The sequence below is a fragment of the Aulonocara sp. 'chitande type north' Nkhata Bay genome, linkage group LG3 (genome assembly GCF_057382095.1).
Source record: "Aulonocara sp. 'chitande type north' Nkhata Bay isolate Kocher_YH1m ecotype deep benthic linkage group LG3, A_spYH_male_GT1.1, whole genome shotgun sequence".
NCBI lineage: Eukaryota > Metazoa > Chordata > Actinopteri > Cichliformes > Cichlidae > Aulonocara > Aulonocara sp. 'chitande type north' Nkhata Bay.
Window position 1 is genome coordinate 72,865,330 of NC_141346.1, and position 12,471 is coordinate 72,877,800.

General features: G+C 41.1%; 1 protein-coding gene across 1 annotated transcript; it reads right to left on the reverse strand.

Annotated features, from left to right (window-relative positions):
- Positions 1-1,148: 1,148 nt before the first annotated feature.
- Positions 1,149-11,864, reverse strand: LOC147336966 (protein NLRC3-like). Its single transcript, XM_086287250.1, has 7 exons — positions 11,516-11,864; positions 11,333-11,431; positions 11,150-11,263; positions 6,756-6,834; positions 4,560-4,764; positions 2,611-4,408; positions 1,149-1,416 (listed from the first exon to the last, which is right to left on the reverse strand). Exons 1-7 carry the CDS (start codon positions 11,602-11,604, stop codon positions 1,149-1,151), a joined length of 2,652 nt encoding a protein of 883 aa, XP_086143376.1. The 5' UTR covers positions 11,605-11,864.
- Between the last annotated feature and the right edge of the window lie 607 nt (positions 11,865-12,471).

The window sequence follows — 12,471 nt, forward strand, 5'->3', positions numbered from 1 at the left end:
ATGAACCACTGGAGCTCACCCAGTCATCCCTTTCTTTCTCTCAAGAAGAAGTGAAATAAATATATTTATTATGTTACGAGTCTAATATTCTTTAAATCAAACTGTAATGAATAAATCAAGCAAGAAGATTTGGTGGCTCCACGTGTTGTAGAAGAAAAGATAAACATCTCATTTTGAGAAATCAGCCTTTAAAATTAAGTACTGTGAATAAAAAACAAACAGCGAGCCAATCAGCAGTCGCCAATATCCTCCTAATTTCATTCACAAAGAAATCAAATATATATATTATGGGCCCAAAGGAGCCTAAATCTTTAAATTAGGCAGTACATGAAGTATTTTTTTAAATAAACAAAGACATGACTATAACAACTTTTAGTAATTCAGAGTCCAATTATCCACTCAAATGTAAATAAAAGTTCACTTGACAGCTGTATAAAAGTTACCTGTTTATACAATAATATAAATCACATTTCAAATGATCATCTGTGGAAAAGTTTGAATCCTGACCTGAGAGTTTCCACTGCACACTGTGAACTCTTTAGTCCAGCGGACAGAAGCTTCACTCCTGAATCCTGCAGGTCAGAGTTACTCAGGTCCAGCTCTCTCAGACTGGAGGACTGGGAGCTGAGGACTGAGGACAGAGCTTCACAGCTTCTCTCTGACAGGTTACAGCCACTCAGTCTGAAAAATAAAAGACAATCTATAAAACAAGTACTCATGTAGAGTTTGTTAATACATTTCACAACATTAAATGTTGACTTTCTATTTTTAAAGGAAACAAACATACTAAGATACAACATCATATGTATGAACTTTAATTAATAATTCTAAAAACTAAATGTTTTCTGATCTGACCTCAGAGTATTCAGTTTACAGTTTAAACGTTGTAGTCCAGCAGACAGAAGCTTCACTCCTGAATCCTGCAGCTTTCTGATACTCAGGTCCAGCTCTGTCAGACTAGAGGACTGCGAGCTGAGAACTGAGGACAGAGCTTCACAGTTTTCCTCTGAGAGTTCACAGATGTTAAGTCTGAAGATAAAAACATGAATAAAGATTGTTGTTAAAGTGTAATCAGGGTGCAATAGCTTATTGTCTTGTGCTGAGCAGGTTAGTAAAACTTCTGTTTAACTTTGAAATGAATAAAAATGCTATGAAACAAGGATAACTGGATAAAGACATAAACAAAAACAAACATCAAACACATAAACAAACAGAACTAAACATAATACAAATTGATCTGACCTCAGAACATTCAGTTTGGCATGTGGACTCTCCACTGCAGCAGACAGAAGCTTTACTGCTGAAGCTTTCAGGCTGTTGGTACTCAGGTCCAGCTCTCTCAGACTACAGGACTGGGAGCTGACCACTGACAACAAATTTTCACAGCCTTTCTCTGAGACGTTACAGCTGCTCAGTCTGTGAGAGAAAGGGAAAAAACCACAACAAAAAAAAAACAAACAATATATGTGATCAAATTAAATTTGTTTATATGTTGAACCCTTTTTTTAAAAAATTTATTTAAACCTATGAGACTATGAGTGCTACCAGTCCAGTGCACATGATTGGTACCTTGATGGTACCTTGCTCAGGGGTACCACAAGGTAACTATTCGGTGGATTCGACCCCTGACCTTATGATCATGGGGCGACCACTCTGCCTACTGAGCTAATAATTCTGTGTACACTGTCATAAAATATTAACTAAAACAATTATTTTAGAAAATTTTAGTAATTCAATAATCATGCTCATTACCTGTGTATTGTGAATAACACTGGATTTTAAACACTAGCTGTATAAAACTCTTCCTGTTAAAGGTGCGTATAAAGGAGATGAGCTGAAATGCAGACTTCATGGAGAATGTTTGCTGTCAGCATATATCAAAGACAAAGCAGAGATCCATCCAGTCTCTTCCACTAAGCCCACAGAGGGACAGACAACCACTCTCACTCACACCTGCATGAAGTTTAGATCACCAGGTAACCTAACTGCATGTCTGTGGACAGTGGGAAGAAACTGTAGAGGACCCAGAGTGAACCCACTGTAATTCTGTGATAACACTGGTTATGGAAGCCTTACAGTTACATATGGTTACTGACAAGAAACACGACCTTAGAGGCAATTTCAGTAATGAAGACCGAGTTTCTCCCTCCATACAGGATGAAAACATGACAGCACAGCAGAGATTTATATTTAAAAAGGGAGGGTGTGCACTGAAAGTGAGATACAAACTTGAACTTAAATTATGAACATCAGAAAAAGATGTAGGTGAAGTCTGGCAGGTGAAGTTTGTGCTTTAGAATAAAACAACCAAACTCCTGGAGTTGGAGACAAATGAACAAGCTGAGGATAATAAACCTGTCAGAGGGGCTGAAGCATCAGAGCTCATGTTCTTATAGGCTGGGTCTGGATTGTCCTTTGATAAGAGTTACAGAACAAAGTGTGTTTTAGAAATGCTGGAGTGAAACATTAAAACTACCATATATTTACCGAGTGACTGATGATCATTTAATTCACTATTTTAAAAAAATGTTACAGTGCTCTTTGAACTCAGCATTTCTGATTTATTTCCCATGATTTTAACAATGAAGCGATGACAACATGTTTACTCACAGAGCTTTGTTGGAGGCTTTGACCACTGGCAGCATTCTCAGAAGAGCCTCCTCTGAAGCAGAGTATTTCTTGAAGTCAAACTCATCCAGATCTTCTTCTGATGACAGTAAGATGAAGGTCAGAGCTGAGCACTGAGCAGGAGACAGTTTACCTGTGGAGACACTTCCTGAAGTCCTGTATTGTTGGATCTCCTCCACTAGAGAACGATCATTCAGTTCATTCAGACAGTGGATCAGATTGATGCTTTTCTCTGCAGACAGATTCTTACGGAGCTTCTCCTTGATGTACTGGACTGTTTCCTGATTGGTCAGTGAGCTACTTCCTGTCTGTGTCATCAGGGCTCGTAGGAGAGTCTGATTGGTCTGCAGGGAAAGACCCAGGAGGAAGCGGAGGAACAAGTCCAGGTGTCCATTTGGACTCTGTAAGGCCTTGTTCACAGCACTCTGGTAGAAGTGTGTCTCTGCAGATTCTCCTGTTTCAGACTTCTTGGATGTTGTTTGTTGTTGTTCCAGCAGATTGAGTCCAGAGTTGATGAAGGTCAGATGGACATGAAGAGCAGCCAGAAACTCCTGAACACTCAGATGGATGAAGCAGAACACCTTGTCCTGGTACAGTCCTCTCTCCTCTTTAAAGATCTGTGTGAACACTCCTGAGTACACTGAGGCTGCTCTGATATTGATGCCACACTCTGTCAGGTCTGATTCATAGAAGATCAGGTTTCCTTTCTGCAGCTGATCAAAAGCCAGTTTTCCCAGAGACTCCATCATCTTCCTGCTCTCAGGACTCCAGTGTGGATCTGTCTCAGCTCCTCCATCATACTTGACCTTCTTCACTTTGGCCTGAACCACCAGGAAGTGGATGTACATCTCAGTCAGGGTCTTGGGCAGCTGTCCTCCCTCTCTGGTTTCCAGCACATCCTCCAGAACTGTAGCAGTGATCCAGCAGAAGACTGGGATGTGACACATGATGTGGAGGCTTCGTGATGTCTTGATGTGGGAGATGATCCTGCTGGCCTGCTCCTCATCTCTGAATCTCTTCCTGAAGTACTCCTCCTTCTGTGGGTCAGTGAACCCTCTGACCTCTGTCACCATGCCAACACAGTCAGGAGGGATCTGATTGGCTGCTGCAGGTCGTGTGGTTATCCAGAGGCGAGCAGAGGGAAGCAGTTTCCCCCTGATGAGGTTTATCAGCAGCACATCCACTGAGGTGGACTTTCTAGGGTCAGTTAGGATTGTAGTTTTGTGGAAGTCCAGAGGAAGTCGACACTCATCCAGACCATCAAAGATGAACACAACCTGGAAGTCTTCAAAGCTGCAGATTCCTGCTTCTTTGGTTTCAGTAAAGAAGTGATGAACAAGTCCCACCAAGCTGAACTTTTCCTCTTTCAGCACATTCAGCTCTCTGAAAGTGAATGGAAATATGAACTGGATGTCCTGGTTGGCTTTGTCTTCAGCCCAGTCCAGGCTGTATTTCTGTGTTAAGACTGTTTTCCCAATGCCAGCCACTCCCTTTGTCAGCACTGTTCTGATTGGTTCATCTCTTCCAGGTGAGGCTTTAAAGATGTCTTCTTGTCTGATGGTTGTTTCTGGTCTGTCTGGTTTCCTGGATGCTGTTTCAATCTGTCTGACCTCATGTTCATCATTGACCTCTGCAGTCCCTCCCTCTGTGATGTAGAGCTCTGTGTAGATCTGATTCAGGAGGGTTGGGTTTCCTGCTTTAGCGATGCCCTCAAACACACACTGGAACTTCTTCTTCAGCTTAGACTTAAGTTTACGATGACAAACTGCAGCTGGAAGTTCTGAATAATAATAATAAAAATACAACTTTAACAATCATATTTTACAAAATGCTGATGACAATTTCTGACCCACTGAGAAATGACTGAACACACTGGTGTCACAAGTCTCTCATTTATCCAGCAGCTTAAATCTTTAGATAAATCCTCTTACGTCTCTGCAGACGGTCAGCCAGCTCCTCCTGCTTCATTCTCCTCAGGAAGTCCACTGTGATCTTCACAAATGCCTCTCTGCTGTTTCTCCTCTGCTCATCATCCTCCCTCTGAAACCCCAAGCACTGGGGCTTATTTGGATTCAGAGCCTTCTGGATCTTCTTCAGCTCGTTCTTCACAAAAGTGATGATGTTGTCCTCCAGCAGCTGGAACAGAATACTTTATGAATGACCCACCACTCTGAACTTCAGTATCCACAACGTCCACTTCTTTACGATCAAGGGGCATATCATCCACGAACTCTTCACCAATTATAGGTTTGACTTTATCTGATTAACTGAGACTTTGTCCACAACTCCATGATCCCAAAACGTTGATGCTGTTCATATGAATGCAGCGATTTCAGTGGGAGAAACATTTCACTGGTGTTCAGAGCTGAACTACCAACAGGTTGATGATCAAAGCCAGAAACTTGGAGATGTTTCAGGTGACTGAGTTGATCGTACAGACAACTGGTCTTAAAGGTTCACTCTGTTTACGCATACAGATCAGTATTTAAGGTTTGACTCTCATCATCCACTGGGGCACAAACTGGGCGTCATCAGGACACTACAACACAGAACAAACACCATCCCCACAGACACAGCAGCCAGCGAAGCAGAAGAACTTCACATCAAGAAGGTCCTGAGTAAATGTGAACGCTGGTTTGAGGGCGGAGTCAAGGAGGCCATTTAAGTGAAAGGGAAAGACCATCTCTGAATGGAGGAGGGGCCTAAGGGTACATTTGTCACCATCTTACATGCTGTGATTGCAGCCATTCCCCAGCTCTCTGTGAACTGGACTCATGACCATTGATCAACAACCATTGATCAATGGTCATGACAATATGCGTACCAATGATCAATGAACTGACCTCCCAGCACATTGTTCCTTCAGTGGGCTGGTTTCAGTCATACAAATGTCCTGTTTATGAGATTGAAACCTGCAGTCAGCTGAGACTGAAGAAGTCACCTGATGATGATGAAACGTTTCTCCCACTGAAAACATCCAGATGAACAGAATCAAGCTTTTTGGGATTTACGTACCTGGATGATTGAGCATCAAGACACAACTCTGTGACTTTTCTCAGATGAATAAATCCTCTCCTCCAGCTTTGTTTACATCTACCAGCCCTGTGGCGCTGCCCAGGGAAATAATCTATGTGAGAGGTGGAAAGTCATACAGGTGTCTGCTCCTGCCTTCAGTTATTTTATCTACTGTGTGTCAACTGGCTGAACCTCCTCCAACTGTCTACTGTCTCCCTAAACTCAACAATGACTTAGTGATCTATCCATTCTCTGACCAAAGACATCCTGCTGCAGGAGGTTAACATAGCAGCCAATGATGATCCCACTCACTGTGAACAACACATTTGGACCTGATTTGCTGCTCTGGTTTACACGTGAACTTCCACTGCTGCTGTCACCAAGTTGAGAGGCTCTACAGAAAAACTGGACTTGTCCATAAAAAGATGTATAAAAATAATAAACTACATTACAAGGACAGCATTGCTCAATCAACTCTAATTACTATGACCATGTTATCTCTTCTAACTAAGGTACAGACACTCAAACTTGCTGCTTTCAGTGAGAAGTCAAATGTCTGAATATGAGCTGGAAGCTGCTGAGAGTCCTCCTCCTTCCCGTGGGGTTTACTTTCTCTACTACTTTCACTATAAACACGCCCCTTTCATGCACCTGCAGAGGGCCACCAGCAGATGGAGCTGTCTTAAACAAATCCACTTGGATAGTTAGCTGTAGATGACTTTCTCAGTATGACTGAAGGACTTTGAGTTATTCTTCAGATTTATTTAAACTCCTATATTGTGCACAAGTGTTGAGCGACCCATAATTTCTCTGTACTTTTCATAAGAGCAGCCAGACTTTCAGCTAGTTTTTCTTTTTTAAGAGCTCAAAGTTATTGAAGAAACAGTTATTCAGCTTCATTCCCACTGATCTCGACTACAAACTGTTTCACTTTGGTTTCTGTTTAAAGCCTCGATGTTTAAAACGTTTCCCTGTGATCACATTTGCACCGTCTGATTTCAAAGTTTGTTTCTTTTGGTCATTTAGTCCACAGAGTCCTTGGTGTTCTGAAAGGGACCTATAAATAAATGCATTATTATTAATAATAAAGTAGTTGTTGTACATGTACAGACCATGAATATGGAGTCCAGCTGTGTTTGATGCTGCTGGGCAGACTGACCACTGGGACCCTCTGAGCTCTGCTGGTCCACTCTGTGGAAGAACCATGAAGGATTAGATCAACACAGGATAAAGATCCAGGAGTTTCTGCTCAAATAACTTCATCTGAATCAAGTCTGTCAAGTTTTAGACTCTCAAATTCTGAAGATATATTTTCTGTTTTCTATGAACTTTCTTTCATCAGTGATGGAAGTGATGATGCTGCAGAAGCTCAGAGGAAACTTTGAGAAAACTGTGATGAACCATCAACTAATGATCTCAGGAGGCCAAAGGTCCCTGAATGTAACTGTGCAGTAGATTCAACGAGTGTTTGAAACCTGACCACTTCCACATGTTTTCATTCTAACACAAGAAGTCCTTTTCTCATTGCTTTGATTTGAGTTTTCATTTGAGTTTTCCGAGTCTCGTATTTGGAGTCGAGTCTAATCAATGATCTGACAGAAGAACATTAAAAAGGATTTACCAGTGCTGTCAAAATTAACATGTAGGGTTAGGGTTCATCTGTTATCATGATTAACATGATAAAAACCTTTAACACGACACATCTGGATGCAGAACGACTCAAAATCCCTGAAATGTTTCTATCAACGCACTTCGGGCAGTTTGTCCGAGTAGAGTTACCTTTGCACACGTGCAGATGTGCAGCACATCTGTTAGTGACGGAAGTAAGTAAGTAAGTAAGTAAGTAAGTAAAATTTTATTTATATAGCACATTTCTAGATAGAGATCACAAAGTGCTTTACAAGATATAACAGATTAAAAAGACAAAATACAAACAAAGTTAGCAAAAGGCAGTTTTAAAAAGATGTGTTTTTAGCTGTTTTTTAAAAGTGATCAATGAATCAGCAGATCTTAAGTCCTGAGGAAGGGAATTCCACAGTCTGGCGGCCACAGTAGCAAATATCTATCACCCCTAGTTTTCAGTCTCGTATACTGAATGACAAGTAGGCCCTGACTACTCGACCTCAGAGACCTACTAGGGGCATAGGGCTGTAAAAGTTCAATGATATATGGTGGTGCTTGTTGTTGAAGAGCCTTGAAAGTTAAAACCAAAATCTTAAACTGGACTCTAAATGCGACAGGAAGCCAATGTAACTGCATGAGCAACGGTGTTATATGTGAAAATTTAGAAGCTTTCGTCAAAAGTCTTGCTGCAGCATTCTGAACGATCTGCAGACGCTCCAAAGAACCTTTATTTAAACAAGTAAACAGGGAATTGCAATAGTCCAGTCGTGAAGAGATAAAAGCATGAATAACAATCTCCAGTTCGGTATAGGATATAATAGAGCTCAATTTAGAAATATTTCTTAAATGATAAAAGCAAGACCGAACAAGAGATTTAACATGACTATCTAACGTAAGAGCAGGATCAAGGATAATCCCTAAGTTCCTGACAGATGGTTTTACAAACGTTGAAAGAGGACCAAGAGCATTTATTATACTGGGTCTATGTCTATCTGGGGCACATAAGAGGACTTCGGTTTTACTGTCATTTAGTTGGAGGAAGTTTTCAGCCATCCAGCCTTTAATGGTTTCCAAGCACACATTTAAAAGCCGGAGCTTAGAAGCCTCTTCCGGTTTAAAAGATATATAGAGTTGGATATCGTCTGCATAACAATGGTAACAAATATCCTCAAAAGGGCTCAAAATGTGCTGAAGAGGGAGTAAATAAACTAAAAACAGTAATGGCCCCAGCACAGAGCCTTGTGGCACACCAAAAGACAGGGACGCAGAAGATGATCTATACTTAGAAACTGCCACAGAAGAATATCGTTCAGAGAGATACGAGGAGAACCATTTCAATGCAGTCCCAGAGACACCGACCCAGTGTTTCAGCCTGTTAAGTAAAATATAGTGGTCAACAGTATCAAAGGCCAACGTAAGATCCAACATTAAGAGAACAGAACATTTACCTGCATCGCTTTGTAACAAAATGTCATTAGAAACTCTAAGAAGGGCTGTTTCAGTGGAATGAACTTTACGAAAGCCAGATTGAAATTTGTCGAAAATACTATATTTATCTAAAACTGCTGTAAGCTGCTTAGCCACGATCTTCTCTAGAATCTTAGCAATTAACGGAATTTTTGAGATCGGTCTATAATTGCTAGTGAGAGATGGGTCCAGCATAGGCTTTTTTAACAAGGGATGTATAACAGCAGTTTTAAAATAGGCAGGGACTATGCCCGAGGCCAAGGAGGTATTAATTATAGTAAGAATACAGGGAGCAGTAGAGTAAAAGACATTTTTAAATAATGATGCAGGTAAAAAATCAAGAGAGCAAGAGGATAATTTTGTTGCACTAACTATTTTTCCCAGCTCTGGTAGTGAAACAGGTGAAAAACCTTCTAAAACAACAGGCCGAGCTGGCGTGGGAACAGACAGCGCAGACGCTGAAAAAGACAGGTTTTTCCTTATGTTGCTAATTTTTTCTAAAAAGAAAGCAAGAAAAGTTTCACAATCTTCAACAGAAGAAATAATAGCAGCAGGTGGAGCAGGAGTAATAATATTAGTAATAGTATCAAATAAAACTTTAGGATTACCTCTGCTCCTTGCAACCAACTGAGAAAAGTAAGCAGCCCTCGCAACTCTAATAGCATTGTTAAAGGAGGCTAAAAGATCCTTTAAATAGAGGAGATGAACATTTAAGTGGGTTTCCTCCATAACCGCTCAGCTTTACGACAATTACGTTTTATAAGACGAATGTTGTCATTTAACCAGGGTACAGACTTGGAAACAGGCACAGGTCTCATTTTAACCAATCAGCTCAATATGGAAGATGACAAACACACACTGACCTCCCGATGGAAAGTTTGAGCATTAAAAAAATAACAAGGCGGACCAGCCGACCAACATGAAGGATTCTGTACATCGTGACAGAAGGAATTTTCTTTTCACCGAAGCACTTCCAGCTTAAAATATCACAAGAATGCAAAGCACTGATGACACAACTGCCAAGTGGACAAACTGCAGACCTGTTAGTGTTGTTAATAACATAGTTTTGGTTCCTCGTGTCAAAGACTTGAAGAAGAGTGACAGAGAGTGTTAGACTGCTGCAGGATCAGTGCCACCTCCACAGACCTGTGAAGAAAATGATTGTTTGACAGATGGGCTCAGATTCAGGATCAGCTGAGGAGTTTGTGGCTGACAGAATCCTGCAGGTACAGAGCAGAGCCCATCATTAGCATGCAGGACTGTCCCTGGGGGGGGTCGGCTCATTCAGGAGGTTAATCAATGTTTACATGTTCAATAAACATGTTAAGTGTGTAAATTTGCCCTTTTCTCTCGAGTCTGTTTGCTCATGAAATGAAATTTGATTCGTTTACATTAAAAATGATGTTTAATGGTGATTAATCCAAATGAATCCACAGTAACCCTGTGATGAGTCTGATTAAACATTTTCATTAACAGCAGTAATATAGATTATATATTATTATATATTAGTGCACACTTAGCTTTTAGTATATATGTTTGTTACAAAGTTGTATTTACAGCAGAGAAGCTGAGTTAAAGACTGAAAACTATTCAAAGTCTCTTTGAATTGAAGCGTTTAACATTCTTTGTGTTTATTCTGCATTGACTTCATTATATGGTGTAAACGTCTGTTACAGGCTTAAATATAAAGTTGGAAAAATGTAACTGCAGCTATTGATCAAGTAATTGTGATTAATCAGGATTAATGACAGAAGATTGTGTCATTAATTAGTCATGTTTTAATCTACTGACAGCACTAGTGTTTACTCTGGTGCCTCCAACTGTTTTACGCCCTTTCAACACCTTCGTGGTCAAAAGTGTACACGCACAAAATCTACAATAAAATCCTCACGCAGCAATAGGACAGACACACAATCCATTTATCTCTGTGTCTCAAACACACACACGTGTATTCAAAGCCTCGATTTGTTCATATTTCATCTGTTGTGTTTTTATCTTCAGCGTTTTCAGTGTTGCTGCATTTACACCAAAAATGTTTCCATTGATGAATCAGATTGATTTGAATGTGTTTCATCCATACAAATCCCTCCCTGGTGGTCACATGACTCTATAACATAACAGGAGTCATGTGACAAGAGTTTCATGCTGTAAAATGTCACAATGGTTGAATGTGGTGGAGTAAAAATGTGAGATATCAGCTACTTTTCTTCAATATGAAATGTTTGCAGGGCCTGACAGGAAGTGGACGGACGCTCTGATCACTTCCTGTTTGCTGAAGTGGGTTTTCAGTTGTTTAGAAACCAAAGGCTTGTTTTAAAAGACAGTTTAAATGGGACTGAGGGAACCACGTGTTTGTAGTTTATATCCAACAACATCGAGCAGTTTAATCAAAGAGTTCATGTTGCTAACAGCTCACCTCTCTGCAGCAGACACAGGCTGGACTTTAAAATCAATGGGAAGACCTTTAGACCGGTCACTCTGTAAGGACACAGAGCTGGGTCGAGGTCCAGGTTTGAGTCTCTGATGGATCCTGAAAAAGTTATAAATCTTCAGTAAAATTCTCATCACATATCAGCTGATATTATTGGTATTAGCTTACCTTTTCTCAGCTGACTGTCTTTGCTCAAATCTCTTAATGGCATCTTTGACTGAGTTACTTTCACAGGACACAGAGCTGGGTGGAGGTCCAGGCTGGTTCCTGTGAATAATGATGGAGCAGTGATGTGAGTGCTGAGCTGTGACATGGAGAAGAGTCATGGACAGTTAGAGATGGTCATCTCACCTCTGAGCTTTGGTCTGGCTCTCATGTTCCCCACACAGAGTGCTTTTAGAGGGAGGGACTCCCTCCTCTCTGTCCTCACACTGATCCATGCTGCTCAATTCACATCAGCTCACACACACTTTCTACCTGCAGAGGAAACACAAATCATTCATGTGCACATCAGCTGAAATCCTCCTTTCATCATGTGTGCTGTCCAAATATCAGCTGCTTCTTTCCTGCTTCATCTCAGTGTCAGCTGGATGCAGTCAGACAGCAGTGTGAGGCAGAGGAAGCTGCCATCAGCTGCTCTGCTATCAGTCCACTAGATGGAGCCTGAAGCACACACGATGCATTCACTGACACACACTGATTCACTGCTAATGAGAAGCTTCTTCCATCCAGTAATTCATCATCCATCAGCTCTGCTGCTGCTCTCAGTCCTGGACTCTGATCACACACTAAAAGCAGCTTTTTAACTCGTGTCTGTAAGAACTCTTAGTGTTAGCTTAGTGTTAGCTTAGTGTTAGCTTAGCGTTAGCTTAGTGTTAGCTTAGCGTTAGCTTAGTGTTAGCATGCTGTGTGCTAGCTTAGCGTCAGAGCTCTGCAGGTGTCTCGTGTGTAAATATTAATCACAGTGACAGTAAAGGAGGTAAAGGGCTGTGACGTCATCACGTACGCTGCGTCCTCTGTGGGCTCTGAGTGAACTCAAAGTACAAACTACAAGTACACAAACACGAACGTAGCTCAGAGTGGCGGACACACTCGGCCTCGTTGGTCCAGCTGTGAGTCCGTTACCGTGAACTATGGAGCGGCAGATTTGTGCTGAACTAAGCTGCACACAGCTGATGTTAGCCAGGAAACATTACACACTGACTTTAATGGAGAGACCGGAAATACAAACACACACAGTTTGTTGTGTGAAGAAATCAAACACGAGCTGAACAAACAGTAAAGTTCCTAAAGACAAACTGTTAAAG

Excerpts from the sequence above, each read along its gene's own strand:
- LOC147336966 (XM_086287250.1), bottom strand. The coding sequence starts at position 11,604 with ATGGATCAGTGTGAGGACAGAGAGGAGGGAGTCCCTCCCTCTAAAAGC. Across the intron at positions 11,432-11,515 it reads AGCCAGACCAAAGCTCAGAG|GAACCAGCCTGGACCTCCAC; the intron begins GTGAGATGACCA and ends CATTATTCACAG. Across the intron at positions 1,417-2,610 it reads AAAGCCTCCAACAAAGCTCT|ACTGAGCAGCTGTAACGTCT; the intron begins GTGAGTAAACAT and ends TTTCTCTCACAG.